This window comes from Ascaphus truei, chromosome 5, assembly GCF_040206685.1.
Source record: "Ascaphus truei isolate aAscTru1 chromosome 5, aAscTru1.hap1, whole genome shotgun sequence".
NCBI classification, from domain to species: Eukaryota; Metazoa; Chordata; class Amphibia; order Anura; family Ascaphidae; genus Ascaphus; species Ascaphus truei.
Window position 1 is genome coordinate 40,175,256 of NC_134487.1, and position 26,329 is coordinate 40,201,584.

The following is a 26,329-nucleotide window of genomic DNA, read 5'->3' on the forward strand; positions in this document are numbered from 1 at the left end:
GTAAGAACAAGGAATTATGAGTGAAGTTATATGAACAGTAAGAAACATTTTCAAGTAGCTGTGCGTCGCATAATAAATTCCATAAGAACATGTGTTTAGATTCTCTTTATTCCTCCACAGTTCAACACAGGTTTAATATTGTCACTTATTAATGGAAAATTAAGATTTTTGGTTTGCTAACATATACATATTACACAATATAACCAGCTTTAAATTCTATATGCAGTACTTTAACATTTCTTCTCTCAAAGGCAGATTGTTACCATTCCAATCATAAATAAAAAAAATTTTTGTGTGATTTGGTCATTTTGTGGAAAGCTGAAGCTTGTATTTGTTGTGTGTGTGGGAGTAGCGATTTAAGCCCATGTTTTTCATAGACTTTTGCAGCAGGCTAATCTGTTACAGATGGATACCTGCCTATAAAACTCAGGCGTTTCTTAGTCTGGTTGCTAACTAATTCAGAACGGTTCCCCCTTGCTCTGATACAAACACTCTTCATTGATATGCAAGACTGCTCCCAGCATGTGCCAACTCTACTCTCAATTGTAGTCTGCCCATATTCCGTTATTTTGCAGGGTTCCCCTCTATGCCTTTTGCCCAAGATGCTCAACTCTGCCACCCACCCTAGCCAGTTCCTTCATGTTCTTAAGGGCCTAACTGTTCTAACAGTGGCCAGCTAGCAACATCCTGTCAGCCCAGTGGACCCTCTGTTTCCTCTCCAATTTTTAAAGGGCTTTTTCCCAACAGCACCATGCTGGATCTTTTGTTTAACAGCGGCATCTCCTAGTGCCATGCAAGCCATACAGAGATATCTACGTATGTAAATTGCTACTAAGAGGCTGACTGTATATGTGCCGAAGCGGACGATCAGGCTGCTTTTGGCACATATAGAATCAGTCCCTAAATCTCTTCATTGTCAAGTCTACATACAAAGAATAAGTAATGCAGTGAGAAAATAATAATAATACCTTCATTCTGTTCATAACATTTGGCTGGGAGGTTTTAGGGGGGCCCTCAAAGAGAATGGCTTTGGTGTATGACTAACCTAAATTCTAGAAATCATAAAAACATTACTTTTTAAAGCATTTTAGTTGCTTTAGAGTAGATTATACCCCATTTGTCACCTGCACTGCATGTTGCAGGTGACTTTATCTGTGCACGCTTTGGTTAAACCAGTATTAGTCCCAAGGTGCATCAACACACCACCAATAATGTATGAATATGCATAGTCCATTCCACATAAACTTCAGCCTGTGAGACACAATTTACCACTGTTGTGGTTGCTATATTTCTTTTTTTCTTTACTGCAAGAAATATCAGAAAGTGTTTCTATATGTAACACAGAGGGTTATCCAGCGAAGTTTACACCAATTCAGACCTCTTTTTTTTCTTTATACTAATACAAATGAGAACATCTGATGCACACTGACACAGAATACCTTTATAATATTGTGTCATGTGTGTTATTCGTAACTCCTGATATGATGCAGTAGATGTTAGGACCCTGTTAACTCTCACCTTGACCTGCTAGAAAAAAAGGCCTTGGAAGGGACGAGGAAGTAATTAATGTCAATACAATGGTTTCTCTCGTGATGACGTTTTCAGAAGCCTGCAGCTGGTTCAACGCTGTTTTGTGTCCAAGCAGGCTATTTACTAACGTATCCCCGCTGCAAAACTGGGGTAAAAACAATGCTAATTCATTTCACCAGATATATCAAAGAAAAAATCCCATTACTTTCAAGGTGATTTCTTTTCTATGATAAATAAAGTGCTGTTTTCTACACCAATTTTGCTCCAGTAATGCAGCTGGGAGACTCTAGTAAATAAACCCCCAAATAATTCTGCATCCACCTTAATTAAATACAGAAGCGAAGTCAGCAACATACAGTCTCTGATTCCACTTGGCAGTATATACAATTGGAGAAAACATTCCCAATAGAAATTGAAAGCTAATTAGCTAGTAATCGGGGCTGTACAGAAAAGAATACATTGTAGTTGTTGTGGAACACTTGAGTTACCTTCCGCCTTTTGTTTATCTTGTGTTTTAGTGTGTGCAGAATCCTACAACCCCGATGAGGAAGACGACGACACAGAAACAAGGGTAAGTGATCAGCTGATTAAAACCAGTGCTAACAATAAAATGCTTCATTATATGTACAAATTCTGATGCCCAAGATAGACATTTGCACAGTTTAATATTGTATATGAATTTGGTCATGTTTCATTGCCTTGGTCTTCTCTGTGCTCTCTTTTTTTCTTCTTCTATTGACCATTATATATTCACTATGCTCTTTCTGCCATTGGCTTCAACATAGTAACATATAAGTTGATGGCGGACAAGAACCACTTGGCTAACCTAGTCTGCCCATTTTCCCGTCTGATGCAAAACCTCTCACCCTGTTTGATCCTTGGCTTTCTGTCATGTTTAAGATCTCTTTATGTCTATCCCAAGCATTTTATTTCATTCCTTTACTGTATTCGCCTCTCCCACACGTCTGTTGGGAGGTTATTCCACAAATCCACCACCCTTTCTGTGAAGAAGTACTTCCTCGCATTTCCCCTGACCCTTCCCGCCCTCCGGCTTTCAACGCATGACCTCTCGTTACAGAAGCTCTCTTTCCCTGAGATTAAATATCAGGATGGTGTGCTGCGCATTTCCAAAATGACGCCAGACTCGACAATCATTGGCAGCCACGAGAGAGCTTTAAAAAAACAAAAAACACTCCTACATAAGGATAGATTAGGTTTAAAAATGGTAATGCAAGTTTAAAATAGGAATTTATCTTGAGGGGCATTTGGAGTTGGAGGTTCACCAGTAGATATGTTTTCCTTGGTCTAGGTCTAGGACATTTGGTCACGGCCGTTTTGCCGTGACCAAGTGGCTGCTGGCGTTTAGCCGCTGCTGACCTTGCCGCAGGCACATCTCTCCACCAGACGTTTCGCTGCTAAAGTAAGCCCCTAACCTTACCCCTTACCCTTGAAACCCCTAATATTAACGCTACCCTCTACACTGAAAATGGTAATCCCTTACCCTGAAACCACTTACCCCCTAGCCTAAAAACCTAACCTATATCCTTTACCCACTACCCTACCTGCTAAAACCTCTTACGCTAACTTACCTTATTGGTGAAATGGCCGGCGGCTGGGTGTCCAGTGGCGCAAAGGATCCCTCAGCGGCCAAACGCCAGCACCAACTTGGTCACGCAAAACGGACGTGTCCAAATGTTCTGATTCTGTGGTTGTCTTTTCTCTACAGCTAAGTGAAAAAAACACATCGAAATGTTGCTGCATCTCAACATTTTTGAGCTATTTCTTGTAAAACGTACCCTTGTGATCACGCTGACTTACAGTAATACGACTGGACATGTCCTTACTCTTTCCACCATGTAAAAAAATAGGTTTCTCCAACACGGAAAAGAGCTTTCTTCAAAAGAAGCGAAGTACGGTCATATAAATAGGGGGAAGAAAAATAATTAAAGCAAACTAATTTGATTTAGTATTTCTATGGCTGTGCTCCCTTTGTTTTGAAGAGGACTTCGAGAAGAAATTCCTGGGGGGTTGAGCAGCCGTCTGCTTCATCATTTATTGTAATACTGATTGGTTACAGGCATTCTCTTTGTTACTTCTATCTCACTAATATTCAAGTTTATCCATATTGGTACTATTGGAAAGTGCTCCTAAGGTTGCGTGGGGGTGCAGTGAAAGGAGCACTGCAAACTCAACTTAGTAGCAGATTTGTTACATGTTGTGGCGCTTTTTAGTTCTTCCGATACAACTGTTAATGATGTATTTATGGAATGAGTTGCCAGTACAGCTACTAGTACTGAATGTAATTATTTGGGGATCTTCTGTGTTTATGTACAAGGCGATTTTTGTAACTGTGTTTGACCACCACTGATGCTTATCATTTCTTCATTTAAAAAGCTAAGAATAATACATTTTAATGGAGGCATGATTAGTATTGGGAAGGTTTACTTTAATAAGTTTAGTGAGTTAGTTTGATAAGTTGGCAACTCTTAACCCCAACTTTTTGTTCTTCATCGTGGCATCATACAGCACGGTGCAGAATTAAGTGTGCTATCCAAAGGCGAATTCTATTGTGACGTTTCAGTGAAGATATCTTGGTAAATTTTATGCGTTTGATGCACCACGTAAAGATACTTTCATGCGTTTAGTTCATCAATTTGAAGAAAGTGGAAGTGTTCTTGACTAATATAAAGGCCGTGCTGGTCATCTTACAGTATGAACGCCTGTGGAGAAGCACGCAAAATGCTTACACAAAACTTGCAAGATTCTGCAACGGCTGTAACAACAACTTAATCTCAGTTACAGCACAGTGTGGAAGATCTAGTGCTGTAATTCATCAGCCTACCCATACAATATACATTTAGTGTGGTGTGATTTGTCAGGCATTGGCATCCTTCGTGTAATGTTTATTGAAAGAAAACCCGAAGGCAAAACCTCAACACTTGCGTATTCAGCACGCTAAGAAACATTGATTGAAAACATTGATTCAATTGATTGATTGAATGAATGAAGGCACATTGAATACCAGTGTTTATCTGGAGTTGTTTTTTTCTCATGGGTTTTGGTGAAAACATGAAGACTTGGTTTCAACAAGATTGCCGGCAGGCCTCACACAGCGGGTGTTGTGTTGGGCTTGCAGCAAGACATTTGATTAACGAGTGCTGTCAAACGGGTTCCTTGAAATCCATGGTGGAGGTGTGGTTTGGCCACTGTGTTGCCTAATTTCACCAATATGGCTATAACATGTGACTGGGCAGAGAGAAGGACACATTGAGCTTGTTTTGTCATGAAGTGTAAATTTCCTGTGTGATCATAATTAGTTGTATTTTAAGCCTGGATTCATCAAATTTCGCTAATCTAAAATTGCGAGTTTATCTCCACAAAAAAAAAGTGAGTTATTTTTATGTTGCAATACATCAATGTTGTATCGCCAACAATATGTCACCTTATTTTAGGTGCGTTAAAAATCGGGAGCCAAGCACAGACCGCGTTATAAGCGGATCCGCGTTGTAGTGGACCACGCTATAATGGGGTTGAGCTGTATTTCTAAGTGTAACACATTATTGGTACAGCTTTCAGAGTAATAGACCGTCACTGTTTGGAACACAGCAACAGATCTGTTTGTGATACTTTGTTGCCAAAGGGCAGAGCTCAAAAAGGTGTGTGTCAGAGACTGTTTCAGAAGGGGAAGTGGATATGACTTTCTAAATGGTTGCTGTAACATTAGGAGTTAACAAAATGCAGACAGTATTATCTAAAACTACAGAACTGATTTTTTTTTTTTTAATATAGGATTTTTCACGTTTTGCTGCTTTACAGTAGCATTTCAATCAAAATCATTTGTGTGGCATTAGATCATACTTAATAAATGTTTTAAACAAAAATCACTCTAATGATTTTTAATGTATTAAGTGTCCTTGGTTTGCTACAGCAACCATTTAGGAAGCCACAGCCCTTCCTCTTTTGAAATAGACGGCCATATTGCGTCCCCTGGGAAGACCGATCTTCGCCGATCAATCACAGGAGAACGGATCGATCAGCAGCTTAGATAATTGTATTGCCGTTTTATTAAAACAAACAACAATGGGCAAATGCTGCTCTGAGGTCCATGGAGCAGTCTGCAGGAAGTTGCTGTGTGTGCAGTCTTATGTTAGGAGGACATGTACAGTGATGTTGAAAGAAGGTTATGTTAAGAATCCCACATGTGTACTGTATGTTAAAGAAGTTAATTACGTCTTAAAATATCTTTCTACTGTACAGGTAATCCATCCAAAAACAGATGACCAACGAAATAGATTGCAAGAAGCTTGCAAAGATATTCTTCTCTTCAAGAACGTAGATCAAGTAAGTATTTACAAATCGCTGTTTGGTTGTATTTACAATGCTGCAAATGATTTTGTTCCATTGTGTGTCCATGGTCAGATTTTTAATTTTGCAGAGGAGTATGAATAGATCATTCCTGTAACGGTAATGGGGATTCAAAAACATTGAGTGCTGATTGAAATCCTGCTCAGGCTTGGCATAGGATTCAAAGCTGAGTTTGTGCTCCTACTCTACCATCCAGTGGAAAAGTCTTCACAAAAGTAAACAAGACGTACATATCGTCAGAGAATTCTTTTTTGTTATGTGATTGTTGTAAAAAAAAAAAGGTGGCAGATTGGGAGATTGCCTACTGTATTCCGAATAATGTAAATCAAAGCATGTTTAAAGAATCAATACACATAATGTTATCACCCTTTTAAGAAGCACAACACCTTTTGAAGCGAAACTTCTTTGGGCACAGCTACCACATGAGCAAAAGTGCCTGGCAGTGAATGGAGTTGATGGAGACGGAAGTCACTAGTGATGGAAGTGACGTCACTGCTGGCAGAAGAGGCCATCAGTGTTGCCAGCTTCCGCCAGGAGGAGTCACCGGAGAGGAGGAAGGCAGCGCTGGAGGGAGACACACACACCCCAAGTGATGCGCCGAACCCCCTCCCCCCTCCGAGTGATACTCCGAACCCATGCCCCTCCCCCCACAGTGAGCTGCCGAGAACCCCCCCAGTGAGCCGCCGAGCACCCCCTTATGTCCCCGTACCTCCGCCGGGGGGCTGGCTGACTGCACCAGGAGCAGGACACACACAGCCGTGTCCCCAGCTCCGCCGGGGGGAGAGAGTGGGGGCTGCTCTGGGCGGGGGTTGCTTCGGCCGTCTCTCCCCCCCATCCCCTCCCAGCCACACTTGGAGAGCCTGCACCCCCCCACAGCCCAGCCACACTTGGAGAGCCTGCACCCCCCCCCCCCGCCCCCCAGCCACACTTGGGAGATGCAGAACGCACCTTCCCCTCCCCCCCCACAATCACACTTGGCAAATGCTGAGCACCCCCAACCCCCCCCCCCCCCACCCACACACAGCCACACTTGGGAGACAGCCCCAGGCACACACAGACACACACACGCAGAAACATACAGATACACAAACACATACCCAGAAACATACAAAGACACTTACATAGACACTCTCACAGACACACGCAGAGTCTCGCACATACGGAGTCTCGCACACGCCGAGTCTCGCACACGCCGAGTCTCACACACGCCGAGTCTCACACACACACACACACACATGGAGTCACACACTTGGAATTCAGTTAATATAAATATAGCAGCGCAAATAGCTAAAACAAGGGGTGTGTGCCGGGCAAAAGACAAAGAAGTTTCACTTCAAATGCGCGTGCTCGGCACACACACACTTTTTCTTCTTCTTCTCTGGAATCCAGCTTTGCTATTCATGTATATCTAGATGTATATGGGGAACGTCATTAGGGGGGGGGGAATAAATTCTGCATCATTTGTGCATCACTATTTAATTTTTTACTATGCTCCACAAATCCAGCAGGTATCAGATAGTATAAATCTACATGGCTAAGTGTAAATCTACAGTACATGGCTAACACCCAGCGCCAAATAGACTAAACGCTTTTCCACATTTGATGCAAACACAAGAAGAAAATGTTGCAATGCATCATAAGTAACTGACTTTTGGGAGGATACTTTACCGTGAATACAGTGCACCTAATGAGTCGATACATACAAAATTCATGTTAACAGCAAATTAAAGGATAAGAAACGGATTTAGGGTCGAACATTTTTTAAGTAATGGTCTAATTAGCTACTTGCCATTAGCGTTGGTATTCTCACACACTTTCACCTCAAGGAATCATTTTTAGCAGAAAGGTTTATAGAAAATGAGTCCTTTGCCTGATGAATATGCATACATGTCCATGAGTCATAAGAGTTTCCATAAGCTTGTTTCAATAATTCATCATTACTGGCAGAGTTCTAATTCCTTTACATTTGAGACAACATGCATGGTAACTAAATAACTAAAGATTAATTTCAGGATTGCCAGCTGCTAATATACATATATTATGCAAACTTCTGAAGCTTGCTCAAAACAAAGCAAACATTTCTTCCTCTAACCTTCGCCTCCTCTTTTTTGAGGGGAAATATTAAACCAGGGGGTCTTCTATTGTAGCAGGTTCGGACTGGCCTATTCGGTACCAAGTAAATTTGCTCAGCATCAGGGTATGCATGTGTCTGCCTGTGCACCTATCACTATAGGTATGGTATATGTGTATGTACAGTATATATGTATGAGCGTATAGATGTTCATTTTAAGCCTGTGTATGTTTGCATCATACAAGCCCAATAATAGCTTAATTATGGCCCTATATAGAGGACCCCTACCGTTGGTTCCCTCCTATAGGCCTCTGATAATACACTGTTTCTGTATAAATAAAAATGAATAAAATGTCACCTTGACTACGTGAATATCTATTCAAGTGCAACAGGATCATCGTGATATTGAACCCTCTAATACTACAGTCCAACACTGGTAGGACTGGGTGGGCTTACATCTGGAATCCACACCGTTCCCCGATAAAGTATTTATTTAAAAGAGGTATACACTAACTTAGCAAGCGCAAAACCCAGTTCCACAGTATTATATATATATTTATATATTGTGCCAACTGGAGTTTTACTGGGAAAGAGAACTCTAATAAACAACAGTAAACAAAGAAGCCCCAATGCCCCTCCAACATGGCAAATTATTTGATTAATGTCTAGTTGTTTTTTCTTCTCATTACTATGGATCATTTAGTTCAATCTTTTGGCCAAAACATGCTAATCCTGCAGCCATGTCAAGGTTAGGCCCTTTCAGCAGGTCCTACACTACTAATTTTATGCTGTATCCTTTCTATTTCCTCCATTGCTGTGACGGTGCTCGTCTCAAATCAGGAGGCGGATCCGCAGGGCTGAGGTAGGGGTGCAAATAAACCGACCACAGCCCAGGGACAGAGTCCTGTAAGAGTATCCGTAGTCGGTATGGAAGCAGGGGTCAGGGCTGGCGGCAGAGGTGCAAAAGTCGAGGAGGCAAGCAGAGGTCAGGGCAGGCGGAAGGCAGCAAGGTCGGGGTCACGGTCCAGGGTCAGCAACAGGAATTCAAAACAAGCAAGAGGGTATGGCGTAACTGCAAAGATAGACAGGAGCTGTAAACTTTGCTCGGTGACTCCCTATGGTAACTGCAGCCTTAGGCTGCGGCCACGCTAGCGCTGAGCGTGCTGACAGCGCGGTGCTTGCCGAGTTGAGTTTCGGCATGTGAAATTATCCCGCTCACGCGGTGCGCTCGTGCGCGGTCAGGGACACTCACCCACGCTTGGCGCTTGCGTAAACAAAAAAAAGAGACTTTCAACCACGCTAAACTTACCCACAATGCTTGCGAAATTGCGCGGACACCCAGCGCTCATGCTTGGAGAGCTGGTGACGTCACCGCTCTCAAGCATGAGCGCGGTCAGCGCTAGCGTGGCCGCAGCCTTATAAAGCAGGCTGCCAGTACCCAAAATTGCCACAGAGAGCAGAAAGGGCAGGAGAGACAGAAAACCTGGACCGAAGTGAAAACCCGGCACGGATCAAGCAGAATCCTAACAACTGCATAGAGAAAAGAGGAAACAAAACAACGATGCAGTCCATAGCATGGGATGCGTGATATTTATGCAGGGCCTAAAATTTAGGCGTACAATATGTGCTATGTGTGAGCTGAAGCGCAGTTAAAACTGGTTAAAAAAAACGAAGTGCTCCAAGAAATGGTGGGGAGGAAAATCCAAAAAAGTGCAAGAACATAATATATACTTCCCAAGCTCATTGCTGCAGCAAAGGACATCGCTGAATGACTACTACAATGACCTGTGTGTACCTGGACCTGCTGATTAAATGGGAGTGGGATGGATGAGCTTAAACTAAGATGAGGGTCCACAGACCTCCCAACATTTTACAGTTAGACACACACAATCTTAACAAGCTCAAACCCCAATCCCACAGTTTCATATATTTATATGTTGTGCTAACTGGCACAAAGCAGCCCCGATGCACATCCCAACACGGCAAATTATTTAATTGATTTCTATATATTTTTTCCACCATTTCTTAGGGCCCTTCTGTTTTCTAATTGCTGAAAGGGCCTAACTTTATATGGTTGCAGGCTTCGCATGTTTTGGCCAAAATATTAAACTAAATGACTCCGGCTTATCAGAAGAAAAAATATTTAGAGATTAATCAAATAATTTGTCATATTGGATGTGCATCGGGCGCTTCTTTGTTCATTTAAAAGTGGGCATACAGTATGCCCTCTTCCAAGACGGTCACTAGACAGATTATTTTCCTCTGCACCAGTTATGATAAGTGATATAGGTTACCGTCCGTGTTCAAAGTGGCTTATAAAAAAAGTAGTTGTGCTGTGTTGGATTTTTTTTAAAGATCCACTTTTATTAAAATCTTTTAACGGCATTTTAAAAGATTCAAATGATAAAATAGGAAGGTCGGAGGTCTCCTAAAAGAAATTGCATTTCTCCTTGCAAACATAGAAGAATTGTAAGATGGTAAGTAAGGAATGTAGCTGCACTCATGGTGAGAAAATAAGAGTACTACTAGGTACTACCACATTTCAACCACTGGTTACAGTTATTATTATTATTATTAATATTATAGTTTGTTCTTGTATAGTGTTGCTAGTTTTACGTAGCGCTTTACAGAGACATTTTGCAGACACAGTCCCTGCCCCGTGGAGCTTACAATCTATGTTTTTGGTACCTGAGGCACAGGGAGATAAAGTGACTTGCCCAATGTCACAAGGAGCAGACACCGGGAATTGAACCAGGCTCCCCTGCTTCAAACTCAGTGCCAGTCAGTGTCTTTACTCACTCCTTCTCCCTATTTATGGGTTCCATGGCAGTATCCCTGGTAAGCACCTAACAATGCCAGTAAGTCAAAGGCTGATAGCCTCTGAATCGGAGGATATTTATAGTAAGGGAGGAATGGATCTGCACTGGGAGAGCCCTCAGCTCCCCCCAAGTTCAAACAACACAAATATGAATATCGTGGATTCCTGCTTTAAGTAGGAAAATCTAATCTAAGCATAAGAAGGATATATAAGATAATAACATTAAAATAAAATAATTAAATCTATATGGTGCTCCCTAATGACCCCACTGTTCCATAAACTGGAGTTTCTCCCGGACCAGAACCCAATAGCCTTTAGGGAATGGATATCCAGGGAACTCGTTAGGTTGGGAGACTTGATGTCTGGTACTGTGCCCAAATTGTTTGAAGCCCTGTTCGCTCACCACAACTTGGGTAGTAGAGCGATCTTCCCCTACCTGCAACCAAGAGGCTTTGTGCAAAGTCCAGCCCTAAACTCTAGCCTCACAGTGTTTGAGGAGATCTGACTCAACACCCCTAACCAGTCAAAGATAACATGCTTATTCTACTCCTCTATATTTCGTGGCTAATAGGTTTACGCACAAGTGGAAATCAGATTTGGGCAGGGTGCTGGATCCCGAGGAATGGGGGGACATCTTCGAGGCTGCCTCAAAGGCATCAATTTGTACGACTATTAAAGAAAATGCCTATAAGGTCCTATACCGATGGTATCTAACCCAGTGCCGCTCTCAAAGATGTTGCCACAGGACTTCTCTCATTTGTTACAGGGGGTGCGGGTAACGTGCCGACTTTCTCCACATGTGGTGGTCCTTCTCTGAGCCAAAGAACACAGACTGGCCTAGAATATTCTGGGTTTCTCATGGAGGCTGGAACCCTGGTCATGTTTATTAAATTTGCCCTCCCAGGACCTTGATAAACACAGAAACAAATTAGTCTTTTGGATTTTGTATAAGCTTTTGAAATTAGGAAATGTCTTTCTTGTAAAACCAATAAAATATGAGTATTTTTTTTTTAAATGCGACAATAATTGCTGCATTTCACCACGCATGACATATGTCAAAATCAGGGGTGATCAGATCACGCATGACATAAGTCAACATCAGTGGTGATCAGATCACGCATGACATATGTCAAAATCAGTGGTGATCAGATCACGCATGACATAATTTGGAGAAATTTTCTATGACCGTTTTAAAGAGAGAGGGGGGGGGGAAACGATGAAAAGAGAGAGAGAATATTTGTGATCTATCACATGCAATGAAATATGGAAATTAGTCTCTTTTTATTGAGAGCGACAAAGTCCCACAGAGATCCGTACAGCTACTAAAGGAGTGGCACAGTGAGCAAAGCCTCTGACTTTGAAGCAAGGGATCTGGGTTTGACTCTTAGGCTGAGATTGTACAGCCTGCGATTGCGCTTGCGTGCGCACTCGTGCACCAACCTCAAATTGTCCCACACTCAGTCACTCCTACCACCCATTGTAACCAAGCCCTGCCATCTACAGCACTTATTCCCTCCCCTGCTGTCTCTGTAAGTTTCCCATTAAACCTCTTAGATTGTAAGCTCTTCAGGGCAGGGATTTCCTTTCCTATTGTCTGATTTTGCTGCACTTATTGTATAATTATAATTCCCTGTACTGTATTCTTTGTGAAGCGCTGAGTACACTTTTGGCGCTATATAAATAAAGACATACAATACAATACAAATTGGCTAATGCCTATGTGGCCGCTCTGTGTGTGTGTGCGCGTGCGCTGGCGTGACCGCGATCTGAAGAGACAAAGAAATGTGTCTTTTGACGCGTTGCCGCGTGACGTCAGCGTCACGTGAGCTGGTTCAGCCAATGAGGGCGAACCAGCTTCTTGACGCGTCCGACACGCCCCCACATCGCCGCCAGCACTATGAGCAGGAATCGCTTCTGCTCCAACCGTGCGGCAAGGTAAGAGCTCGCACTCGCAAGCAAGAGGAGTGTATGAGCTCTGCCTTAGTGTCAGCTCCCTGTGGGCAAGTCACTTTCCCTCTCTGTGCCTCAGGAACCAAAGTTACTATAGAAGAGAAAGAATTGTGTGTGTGTCCATTAAGCAGGAATACAGCTAAATTGTGGAAGCTCATTATACTCAGGCACACTTATGCTAAAAGTGGCTGCTAAGTCCTAGAGAATTGTGTGGAATTTTTAAACAACACATTTTAATGTCAACACTAAAATGTACAAATAGGGAATATGAAGAAAAAAAACAGTGCTAAAATATACAGTTATTCATATTTGCTTCTGTTTTTGGTGGCAAGTTTTATCAGAAATTATTTTCAAATGATCGTAACTTAAATAATTCAGTGCTGGTTTTAGAAAACTTTTTCAAATGTAAAAGAACACTTTCAATGTATTACTATAAAGGGAATTATGTATTTGATCATATTCCCTGAGTAACTTTTAACATTTGACTCATTGTTTTTGTAAAGTGCAATACATAATGCCTCCTTTCGATGTTTGAAGTGATAATGTTATTATTAACAGCCTAGTTGGATCTGTCTGTAAACCTTAGGGGTCCTTTAAATATTAAATAGAAAAGAAAGAAAAAAGCGGAGCACTGCCAGGAAATGAAAAAAGGCTGGGGCAAAAATTGAAATAAAGATTAAATAGATAAGCACTTCTTGATTTCAAAATGTGTCTGAAATGGTGCAGTGGTGACAAATCTGATTCTGTGGCAGCAAATGTATTTTTAAGTGGTTGTTGTTTTGGATTTCTACATTGAAAGGTCTGGTTTCTGAGCACCTGACTCAGTTTGATTTTCTTCTGTCTGCAGGAACAGATGTCTCAGGTGTTAGATGCCATGTTCGAGAAATTGGTCAAATGTGGAGAGCACCTAATTGATCAAGGTGATGACGGAGACAACTTTTATGTAATTGACAGGTACAGAATTCATAAAGCTTAACAAAAGTCTCTGGTCATTTAAACTCTCCAGCTTAGGGAGGGGTTCTTCCAACACATTGTCCGTTCCAGGTTCGATCAATGTTGCTAAGCCGTCAGACCAACTTGGCTCAATATTATCATGGCAATTTGCATCAGCCCTTCTATTCTAACTCGTATTTCCAGTGCATTATGTATGTATATATGTAGGTATACCTTTATTTGTATAGTGCCATCTACTGTATGTACGTAGCGCGTCACAGCAGTAATACACGGGACAAACTAAAAGGAGACATAATGGGAATATGCGCTACAGACGTAAAAGTAAATATTAGGAAGATGAGTCCCTGCCACGAAGAATTTACAATCTTTGGCCTCGGCCAGGGTGGCGCAGAGCAGGCGGGCGCGCTCACGCTGGTCGCGATGAAACACATTGCGGCAATGTGTGTGGCCAGCATGAGCAAGCGCCCGCCCCCGCTCGGCGCTTAGAGCAAGCAAATGTGATTTTGCTGCTCGCAAGCGCGTCACATGAGCGGTTCGCCCAATGAGGGCGAACCAGCTCCGTGACGTCGTGGCCACTCCCCCAGGCGAGCGCGCGCCTAGCCGGCCACGAATCACCCGGCAGAGCAGGGCTCAGCGCACGAGCGCCCGTTCCCTGCCTGGCCGAGGCCTATGTGGTAAATTGATTGTAGATTATGGTTGATCATAATCCCGTGTCCCTATAGAAAAGTGAAACTATAAAAAAACAGAACTGGGCTCTGGTCTTATGATGAAATGGATGGTAATACTGAGCCTTAGCACTCAGGTTCAATTCACTTGAGGTATAGCACTGTGTAGTGGGCCATTGTACTTTCCATTACACCAAACCAAGTTCCAGATCCCTCCAGCAGTGATGTAGATAACATTTTGGCAAAACATGCAAACTGTCACTTCTAAGTCACCACCATTTGCTCGACTGCCTCAGCAATGCGGGGGTTTTCTGAAAAACACACTTCCCTTATTTAATATGCAGTGAAGCTGCTTCTCCCTGTCAGGGAAGACTGTGAGCCCCATTTAAATAAATGTAACTCAGATACTTCCTAAAGATGGGGGGCCTATTCAGTAAACTAGAAATGCAATAGGACGCGCAAAAAAATATGTAAAATCGGGAGTTATTAGCATATTAATGAAGAAATATTTTAGAAATTTTTTATTTCACATATTGAAGAGATTAGCTATTGTAGGTGTAAATATAGAGGTACAGAAACTACTATAAGCTCTTCCTATTTCATTCAAATGCATCAATAAGGCAAGACGTGTGCCTCTCCATGCAAAATGCCATAGCAAGAACTAAATTCAGGTCTTTTTTCTCATGATTCGGACAAGCGAGAAGAAATTCGTATTTGTACAGAGATGTATTTCCGTACAGTATCGCCCCTTTTCGCACAGAAACGCCAGTATCAACGTTTAAGGAATAGAGCAGAGAGAAAAGCAGCTTCACATTACTGTATATTGGAAAAATAGGCATATGACCATAATCTAGCATGTCTGTATGTCTGCCTGCTGCTTTTACGTGTAGCTTCACATTGCAAAGCCAAGAACGGGGTCAGGCAGGTAATGAGCTTAAAAAGGTAAAGTAGCTATCCTAGAATGGTAAAGCTTTGTGATTCGTAACTATCCACGAAGAGCAATTCTCAAAAAATGTCATGATTGGAATTTGATTTCACTTGCCATTTAATATACCCAGATCATAATATAAACTGCTGTGTCCTGCGCACAAACAGCACAACGCCCTGCCAGACACTGTGGTAGCACCGGGGTTGAAACTGATGCACTGCTATAACATATGAATGCAATCCTTGGTTTGTTTAGTGCTCATTGTGGTGAAACTCCCCAGGCAATGTTAGCTGCAATGCAGTTCTATTTATTAACCGCATGTACCAGTGAAGCAAAATCCAACATCTGACTTTTAACCATTATATGGGTGTCAGTGAATATAGAGGAACGTAAGAGAAAGGTGAGTGAATAGAAGAGGGGCAGGAAAGGGGCATGGTGGAGATTTTTGGGAACTTGTTTAAAATCTTTCACTGCTAGAGGTGACAGTGAAAAGGTTAACCCCTTCATGAGCCAGAGGTGCCAGCAACACATTGCAGGCCCTCTAGTACCGCTGAGTTAAATGTCAGAAGCCTGCAATTGATTTTTGGTTGGCTCCAAGTAATGTTCAGGTTACTATTGTATGTGGCTCCCCAAATACACAATAAAACTCTTAAAAAATATACATACTTCTCAATGTGGCATGTACATATGTTGAAATAAATCATATTATTGCCCATGTGAAATGAATTCTGTTAAATATTACCGAAGAAATTATGTTTAACAGCAGCATTGTCTTTCCTAATATACCTCACTGTACAACAATATCATCTTTGATTAAAATCGCTAACGAGGATCTCATAATAAATTGAATAGGGAAAAAAGTGTCTTATAGCATAGCTCTGCTTAGTAAATATCTATTATCTATCTATATATATATAAAATTGAATTTTGTGTGTCTGTTACTCAGCCTCAGGCCAATCAGATTGGTCCGTATCCCTGCCCCGCCCCGCACGCCTCTCATTGGCCTGCGTAGCTCTATGACGTCACCCAACTGCCACTATCTTCTCCTCCTCACCCGCACCTCACCTTCCCCCTCGGCCTCACCCAACTGCCACACACACGCACAACCACCCGGCCACTGTCCTCTTCACCCAGCGGCCCGGACCGCCGGCTCCCCCCACCCATCACCCCCCCAGCTCACCTCCCCGCCGGCTCCCCCCATCACCCCCCCTCACCCGCAGCTCACCTTCCCGCCGGCTCCCCCCCTATCGCACCCCCCACCCGCAGCTCACCTCCCCTGATTGTGTGTCTCTGGCTGGCTGATTGCGTGTCTCTGATTGGCTGCATCTGATTGTGCATCTGATTGTGTCTGTTTACCTGCCTTTGATTACCTGTCTCTGATTGGCTGCCTCCCCCCTGGAACCGCACACACTGACTGACAGCCGCCGCTAGACTACATCCCCCAGCTTCCCCTGCGACGGGTGATGCGCCGGTCCCGTGACCCGTCCCGTCTGGCTGCTCCTCCCGTGGTAAAGATGGTGCATGAGGACGGGGAAGAGATTCACTCCAGTCAGCCGAACGGGGGTGGTGGGGGCCAGGGGTTCGGCCCGGCAGGCCCGGGGGTAGTCCGCATCGTTAAGTCCGGGTACGGGTTTAACGAGCGGGGCCAGGTGAGCGTGGGCGGCCAGCTGCGGAGCATTAATGGGGAGCTGTACGCACCGCTGCAGCATGTGACCGCCGTGCTGCTTGGTGGAGCTGCCAACCGGGCTGGGATCCGCAAGGGAGACCGCATCCTAGAGATGTAACTACCACTGCTATCCCCAGCACCCCCACATCAGCACCCTGGTATCCCCAGTTCCCCGCAATCCCCAGCACCCCCACATCAGCACACTGGTATCCCCTGCCCCCCAGCACACCGGCATCCCCAGCGCCCATCAGCACCATCAGCACCCCCACATCAGCACCTTCAGCGCCCACACATCAGCACCCCAGCACATCAGCCCTGTCCCCCCCATTGGCACCCCCCCATCGGCACACCCACATCAGCACCCCCACATCCGCCCCATCAGCAACCCCACATCAGCACCAAACCCTCCCAAATCATCAGCACCCCTATACAATCACCATTAGCACCCCCACATCAGTAGTACCACCGCACACCGTCCTGTGACGCGTGGACCACTCCCCACCCAAATGCCACCCCACAAACATCCCGGGCAACGCCGGGTCTGTCCACTCCCCCCCCCTGTCCACTGTCCCCCCCTCCTGTCCACTGTCCCCCCCTCCTGTCCTGTCCACTGCCCCCCCTCCTGTCCACTGCCCCCCCTCCTGTCCACTGCCCTCCCCCTCCTGTCCACTGTCCCCCCCCTCCTGTCCACTGTCCGTCCCTCCCTCTGGGGGGGGGGGGGGAGAAAGAGGGGGAGCACAGAAATAGGGGGAGAGGAGGGAGCGGGAAATTTAACTCACGGGCAACGCCGGGTCTCTCAGCTAGTATATCTATATAATTGAATTTTGTGAGATTGTTACTAGATGTGGTGAATCTGATTGGTCCGTGGGTCTGTCAATCAGCCTCTGGCCAATCAGATTGGTCCGTATCCATGCCCCGCCCGCACGCCTCTCATTGGCCTGCGTGGCTCTATGACGTCACCCAACTGCCACTCTCTTCTCCTCCTCACCCGCAGCTCACCTTCCCCCTCGGCCTCACCCAACTGCCACACGCACAACCACCCGGCCACTGTCCTCTTCACCCAGCGGCCCGGACCGCCGCCCCCCCCCCCCCCCCACCCATCACTCCCCCAGCTCACCTCCTCGCCAGCTCCCCCCCCCCCCATAACCCCCCTCACCCGCAACTCACCTCCCTGCCGCCTCCCGCAACTCACCTCCCTGTCCTCTCCACTGCCCCCCCCCTCCTGTCCACTGTCCCCCCCCCCATCCTGTCCACTGCCCCCTCTCCTGTTCACTGCCCCCCCCCCTCCTGTCCACTGTCCCTCCCTCTGGGGGAACGGAGAAAGAGGGGGAGCACAGAAATAGGAGGAGAGGAGGGAGCGGAAAAGATAGATATACATGAACACCCCACACAGAGGGAAAAGATTCAGGAGGAAATATTTTCTTATGAGTAAAGGAGGGATTACAGTGTACAAAGAAATCATTTTGTCAGACAGTCTCACACATGGCCGTGTGAGTACATCACCTATGTTTATATTATACATACCCCCACTGCCCTGAGCACCGTCATTTCACACATCCGAGCAATATTGTTACTAACAACTGTTCATTTTCTTTTTGCGCTCCCCGCACTCTTTCTATATTATATACAGTACCTAACTGCATTGAATATACAGTACATATAGCTATTTTATATACAGTACCTAACTGCATTGAATATACAGTACATATAGCTATTTTATATACAGTACCTAACTGCATTGAATATACAGTACATACAGCTATTATATATATACAGTACCTAACTGCATTGAATATACAGTACATACAGCTATTATATATACAGTACCTAACTGCATTGAATATACAGTACATACAGCTATTATATATACAGTACCTAACTGCATTGAATATATAGTACATACAGCTATATTATATACAGTTCCTAACTGCATTGAATATATAGTACATACAGCTATATTATATACAGTTCCTAACTGCATTGAATATACAGTACATACAGCTATAGTATTTTCAGTTCCTAACTGCATTGAATATACAGTACACACAGCTATATTATATATAGTACCTAACTGCATTGCATATAAAGTACATACATCTAGCTAAGTGAGTCACAAAACCAAATTACATTCCAAATTTGCAGTGATGGGGTATGTTATAGAATTCCACAGTAGTAATTATTTTTTATGTAGATATACTGTATATTCTGTAATTGTCCAAATAAAATGTAATGAGGAGGAAGGGGCAGAGGTACAGCATCAACGTACTGTAGCAGAATGGGCAAATGATAATAGAGAAAGGCAAAGGGGCTGATAAAGTTCATATTTTAATTGTTTTACATTTGTGTCAATCTGGTTATTAAACATTACATCAAAATATGAAGTCGGTAAAAGACTTGTACCAAATAAATGGTAAATATTGAAAACAACGGGGTATGGTCCCCAGGTTTAACAATAGAGAAGGCATTATTTGATTAGATTACCTCCACTGATGAGTCACTGATAATACCCCGGAATATACATACTCGCCAACTCTTCCCATCTCCGAGGAATACTATTTTCTCATTCTGAAAAAAGTCTATCATTTTTCAAATGTCTCCCTGATTGAAAATGAAGAGATCTTACATATTTTCCTACCAAATCTCTCTGGGAAGATGTCCACAAAAGGAAGCAAAAGTTACATTTTTAATGATAGGCAGGAACGTTGACAAATCCGATTCCAAATAGCACATCTCTATTAAATTACATTATTGTAATACATTTGTCCTGATGACGATCTGAAGGGATCTGGAATGTCAGCTTTTTATGATGTCACTATGAGACTATTCCAACTTCTCACACTGGTGTGTGTTCACAGCAATAAAGAGAGTGGAACAGGTTATGATGTAAGGCCTTACTTATACATGGTTTTATTATATGGAATATATTTAATCCATGGGAAAGATCACCATGTTTGTGGTGCCATTATTGCGGGATTCCGCTTGAAGTTTATATTCTCCAAAAGCAAAAACAAGTGAGAAAACATTTGTGTTGTACTTTTTATGCAGGGGAACGTATGACATTTGTGTAAAATCAGATGGCGTTGGAAGGTGTGTTGGCGCCTACGATAACCATGGAAGCTTTGGGGAACTGGCATTGATGTACAACACACCTAGAGCAGCTACGATCATTGCTACATCTGTGGGTGCTATATGGGGTTTGGTAAGTACTGTGCAAATAGAATTAATGCAAACAACCATTATTACCTTTCATTTTGCAACTTTATTGTGCTAAGTGTGCTGCGTTCTTGGAATCACATGCCTTGAAGAGGAAAGTGAACGTGACTCTGAATATAATAGCATTACCTAATCGTGAATCATAGCCATGTAGGTGTGTTTAATGTGCAATATGTGAAGGTCTCAGGGACACACAAACCAGTGCAGTCAGATAAACTTAACACAATGGTTTGGACTGCCATTATGCAACTCGTTGGCATCCTGCTGGCAGGAAAAAGATGCTATTTTACTGTGTGCCACAAAATGAAAAAATGTGCTGTCTGTTTTTGCAACACCACAGGGAGCCCATGGACTGTCAAACTTCCCTCTTGGTAGCAAATCCCTTGAGTGCTACAGTACCTGACAGAAGTTGTTGGCCTAAAGGTTACGCTGTGGGGCTGCACATTACAACAGTTACATCAAGGGAAAGGGGCACTTTAAAAGTATCTTGCAAACTATTGAAAGATTACAGGGGGTGCCTCCTTTGGAAATTAAAAGTAGGGATATCAGCCTTTAGATACTGGACCAGGGAGTCCCTCTGTGAAATCCCTGAAACCTCTGGTGTCTGTTTGTTTCTCCTTTAGCTTCTAAATCTCTAGTATTACAGGGGCTGGGGGTGGGGGGGGGGCGGAGGGGATTGATGGATTTAACATTGGGGAAGTCCTGGTAGTTTAAAAAGTTATCCCCATCTTAAGTTGATATCGGTAGGTCCTCCCTTCCAATCTAGAGTGGGGTTTGCTTCCCAATAATCTCACATTCTCTCTGGGGTGTAGTGTTTCCCACCCTGGACATTTAATTTGGCTGCCACTGGGGGCAGAGCAAGTGTGAATGTTCTACAAATATTTACAATGCGAACACCATTTGATCCTAGTTTTACAAGACATTCACTAATAAAATTTATGCCATACCAAATTCAGGATTTCATATTTTTGTTTTGCCAGTAGAATGTGTTTGTTAATGTTTCCATTTTTTTTTTTTATATACTGCTAAAGCAGTTTTTTACACATAATATTCTCGGATATTCCAATAGCTGTCAGGTTGGGGAACATAATGATATATACAGTAGATTATGCACGTGGGAGCGGATCCGCCAACAGGTTTCCGTGGGGCCCAGAACGGAAGTCTTGTCGAGCAGGAACAGGGGATGGGGTTTGAGAGCCAAGCGAAGCCTGCTCGGGCCTGCATTAGGAAGATGGAGCCTGGCGGAGGAAGGGGGCCCTGCGTGAGACATCAAATGAAGGATTTATGCTGGTTCATATTCACGTTAATTATTTTTATTTCTTTTTATGTAAAATGCATTCCTTAGCATTTGGATTAAAACTCCTGTATCATGTGGGAAAATAACCACCGATAAAACTGAATTGTAATCAATGGGTTCTGGCGGGGGGGAAAGCATGTATGATGTGTCTAGGTTTGCATTAATAATGTTACAGTTATTGTGGGCTTTTCATTGCTAGCACTACAAACTACAAGATTTCTTAATAATCACAGCAACAAACATCCTTAGCACTCAAAGGGTTAAACACAGTGCTTGAGGTGCAGTGTTTGGAAAGTAATCCAAGGTTAAGGGGGAATTTAACAGTATGCACTGCCCTCTGCGTTCTGCAATGAATAGAAGAATAACACATTTAATAGTAATTGAATGTGGTATTTTTTAAATGCAAGACAACAATACATTTTCGTCTGCACAACGCAATGCACTCTTCACTATTACAATGTAGTAGTGTATAGTAATCGGGACTTTAAAAGTGCATAAAGAATCATGTTGCTCATATTTTACTCATTCATTTTGATGGAAGCCTGGTTTTTATAAATGGTAATTCTTCCCATCTTCATAAATATTTTATTTTCCTTACCTAATTGCACACCTGTTCCTCTCCATCTCTTTTTTTATATTATGTATTTATGTCCCTCATGTTTACAGATGTAGAATTTATCATTGTATACGTATAATCTAAATCTATGCTCCGGTATGTAGTATTTGTAAATGTCACAGAGTATGACGCTGTGTGGATCTAACATAATAAAACCTGCAATACAGTTACAAGCCTTTTAGGTGACAGCAACAATGCACGTGGGTTACTAGTAAGTTATTCAACAACTTATTGGCCACATTTGTAGTGTGAAGCTGTTTGTAGTTCATGTGCTGGTATACATATCCTCCAGTGACTGGTGAGACAAAGCAGCCCGGTGGTGTCATGGGTGCTTTATGTCGATACTGTACATCTTTCCTCATGAGCCTAAATAGGCTTGCACCTTCTTAGTCACTGGAGAAGATGTGATCAATATAGATATCAACATTCTACCATAGAAGCTTTTCGAGATCGTAGCCATCAGGCTCACACCTGCAGAAATCAGGGGGCCTGGAGAGCCACTTTAGAATAATGTGAGGGTGGAGTACGGTCATGAAGATGCAAAGTACCTGCTCCCGTACCATTTACTTTTTGGCAAATGTAGTATGTTGGGACCAATAGTTAAAAAGGCTACAAAATACAAGAGGGGTAGTGCTTGTACCCTGGTGAATGTCATTTTTAATTTAGTGCTATTGGACATTTAAAAAAAAGAAATAAAAACAACTCATAAGCAAATTGATTGATATGTTGGTGCATATGATGGAGGCAAAATCCATATGCAAATAAAAATACTGCCTTTATTGCAATATACTGTGAAATTACATTTGATAGTTCACCAGTACCATGGCATTTATGTTGTAACAATATTAGTGCAAATGTGGGTATTTCTAGCCCCCCTCCTTATGAATAATTGAAGTAACTGATGATGCACAGGGAATGTTCATAGCTGGGTTATTTAAATTTGTGTTTAGTGCTATTCATTATTTCATTTTTGTCTTCTGTGTGTTCGAACTAAAGGACAGGGCGACCTTCCGGAGGATTATTGTCAGAAATAATGCCAGAAAGAGACGGATGTATGAAAATTTTATAGAATCGCTGCCATTCCTTAAGTCTTTAGAAGTAAGTATTGCATTTACAAGCGAGAATTACATTGCCATGTGAGGTTCCATCGAGTTGGCAAAATGTCATTGTTCTGCTTTTTCTCTGCAGTTTTCAGAACGCTTGAAAGTGGTGGATGTAATAGGCACCAAAATCTACGGTGATGGAGAACAAATCATTGCTCAGGTACGGGGCCTTCTGCCTTGTGTTTTATCTTCCGGTAAAATGAACCTACCCAAGGTTGGGTTAGCTACATTTCTCTGCTGACTTTAATCATCATCTACTGATGCCAAAACTCTAAACCAGGGGTGGCCAACTCCTGTCCTCTAGGGCCACCCCCAGGTCAGGTTTTCAGGATATCCCTGCTTCAGCACAGGTGGCTCAATCAGTGGCTCAGTCAAAGACTGGAGTTGGCCACCCCTGCTCTAAATATATCGTAACAATAAAATAAAGAATCAAAGTAACTGATATCCATAAAGAATCCTGGAAAACAGACAGGCACATACGGGGCACACAGACAAAGTTTTAAACTAAGATCGTACGTCAGCAGCTGCTATGTGCCACGTGGAGGTTGGTGGCAGGACGAACAGCATGTTTTTGATGGATCACGCCTTTGATACATTATACCAGTGAGTTACCGCCATACCCCTAATTATATAAACGTAGCAGCTCGTTACATACTGAGAACTCTAGAAAAAGTTTGCTGAATTTTCGCAAACGGGGAATAAATAAACAGCAGTGAACTGTATGGTTCAAATATGTGTGTTTATTGTGTTCCTTTTACCCATAATTATGATGGAAGTGGTTGTGTGTCTTTGTTTTTTCCAGGGTGATGGAGCGGAAAGTTTTTTCATTGTAGAATCTGGGGAAGTAAGAATAACAATGAAACGCAAGGTAAAATACATACTAACTGACTGTTCAAATAAATGCACACAAATTTACTATCACCTATAAAATGGACATTTATCTGCAATCTGAAAATGGCTGTATCACTGAGTTTTTTTGCAGACACTCAGCCATGTTTTCTATTTCAAGCTTATTTTTAGAGAATCCCAGCCAGACCATATTTTGCGAATCACCAAGAAATACTCTTATTCATATGTAACCAAAGGGCATTCTCATATTTGTTCTTTGGTCATTGCTAATATGCTGTGTCTGAGTTAAAAAAAAAAACTATTTGTAATGAACTGTGTTGTATTGATATTGTAAATGTGTTCCTCTGTTTTGTATTTGTGTTATGTATACATGAAATACTTGCTTAAGGGGCTTTTTCTATAACTAAAAATGTCATTGTATGTGTCATGAAAGCTGTTCCTAAAACAGTGACTCCACTAGGGTAGTATAAGGCTGGGGCCATAGAGGGGGTAGCAGGGCTGAGGCGCGCTGACGCTGAGGCTTGCCTGCTGAAATCTGCGCGATTTCATGCCCATGCAGGCGAGCCAGCGGGCGCGACCGGAGGCGGGGGTGAGACTGAGGGAGGCGGGGCAGTGACGTTGCTGGGCCAATCGCCCGCGACGCACTGACGTCACGGCGCCATGACGGTGACGCTGCTCCGTGCTGATTGGATGTTGGCTGTCGGCTGAACAATCCAGCGCCTCAGCACGCCTGCGGACGCTCGCGTGAGCCCCCTCTAAAGACATCCTCATGGAGGATGCAGGGGCTCAGCGCGGAGCGTCCGCACGGCTCAGCACGGCCGGTCCTTCTATGGACTCGGCCTAACACCTCATTGGACAGGTGTACCTGAAAATAATGGCCTAAAGAACAATGTTCCCAGTGAAAACTTAAACTTAAAATGATTAAACAGAGAAATAACATTTGACATATAAGTAAATCAAATGACACAAAGAACAAATAACGTAGCTGTAATGTTGCATATAAAGAGTTTCATGTTGTGTGCAGTGCTGTCTGGAATTTCCCCAGGGTTCCTGCTGTATTGTGGATTGCTGCCAGTGCTTCTCCTACAATCTATAGCAATCTTGAATTCTGTCATGGTTACTCATTGGGCTAGATTAATTTATGAATGGTGCAAATGGATTAGAAGCAAAAGATGACACTGTGTGCTCATTTGCATGTTATTTCTGAGAATCCCTGGCTCTAGTGGAAGCACTGTATGCTAACAGATAATGGTGAAAAGCAGGGTTGCAGACCTGTCTGAGACATGTGAACAGGGAGGCATTGGATGCCTCCCCTGGTATGGTAGGTAAGGGGGTAAGGAGGGGGGTGTCCGTGCCCTCAGGAGGGTCTGCAGCTCCCCAGTAAGTGAGAGAGGAGAGGAAAGCATGGCGGTGTGACTAAGGCTGCGTCCCCGCTGGTGCTGACAGCGCTCATGCCTGAGAGCTTTATCATGCCTTAACTCCCATTTAGGGAATCTAGGCCTACATTTTCTGCCAGTTCTTCTGGATTCTAGGACAACTGTTTCTGGAATTCTGATGTCTATTGATGTGTGCAGTTCTGCTGGGGTTCCTCTTAGAGCCCACTACATTCTGGAATTCTGCCATGTTTTTTCTAAATTCTAGTACAATCTAGACTTCTGCCAGGGTTTCTTCAGGCAAATACATTGTAGAATTATGTCAGGGTTTCTCCTAAAATGACTGCATTCTGACATGGTTTCTTCTGGAGTTTACTATATTCCAAAATGTAGTACAGTATGATGGAGTTCTGCCTGGACTTCCTCTTTTATATACTACATTCTGGTTTTCTTCTAGGGTTTCTCCTAATATTTTGTGCAGGATCGCATTTTTATCCAGTATTTCTAGAATCTAATGCAGTCTGGATTTTCACTAGGTTTTCTCATAGAGGATTGTCAAGTCAACAATTCTTGCAGTCTGGCAGTGTTTCTCATATACTCTAGTGTTTTCTTAAATAGGATTGTTTGTAATGTAAACTTGAGGAGTTTGCTTTGCTCTTTAAACCAGTTTTACGTGGCAGTAATAAAGCAGTGTAAACTACCAAGCAAAAGCTAGCCATATGTGATAGAAATTGGTGGTCACAGTTGCAACTGGTCATTTGCATGCATTTAAGCTGCTAGCACAGAGGTATATAATGCTCATAATTTGGTCTAATAACATGGACATACAAATCCTATAGTAAATCTCGTTGGGCAAAATGCCAGCAAAATTTCAAGCAACTAGTGTTATTTTGAGCATTTGAACACAGAGGAAATTAGAGATTTGTTGGCT

At 43.1% G+C, this 26,329-nt stretch overlaps 1 protein-coding gene across 5 annotated transcripts in view; it reads left to right on the plus strand.

Annotated features, from left to right (window-relative positions):
* Positions 1-26,329, plus strand: part of PRKAR2B (protein kinase cAMP-dependent type II regulatory subunit beta) — a 173,642-nt gene that overhangs the window by 143,790 nt on the left and 3,523 nt on the right. For all 5 annotated transcript variants that reach the window (XM_075599708.1, XM_075599707.1, XM_075599705.1 and 2 more), the window contains 7 exons: positions 2,049-2,101; positions 5,788-5,871; positions 13,582-13,688; positions 19,993-20,146; positions 23,070-23,171; positions 23,262-23,336; positions 23,979-24,044. In XM_075599708.1, the coding sequence (XP_075455823.1) occupies positions 2,049-2,101; positions 5,788-5,871; positions 13,582-13,688; positions 19,993-20,146; positions 23,070-23,171; positions 23,262-23,336; positions 23,979-24,044 (641 nt within the window). The remainder of the gene's footprint in view (positions 1-2,048; positions 2,102-5,787; positions 5,872-13,581; positions 13,689-19,992; positions 20,147-23,069; positions 23,172-23,261; positions 23,337-23,978; positions 24,045-26,329) is intronic.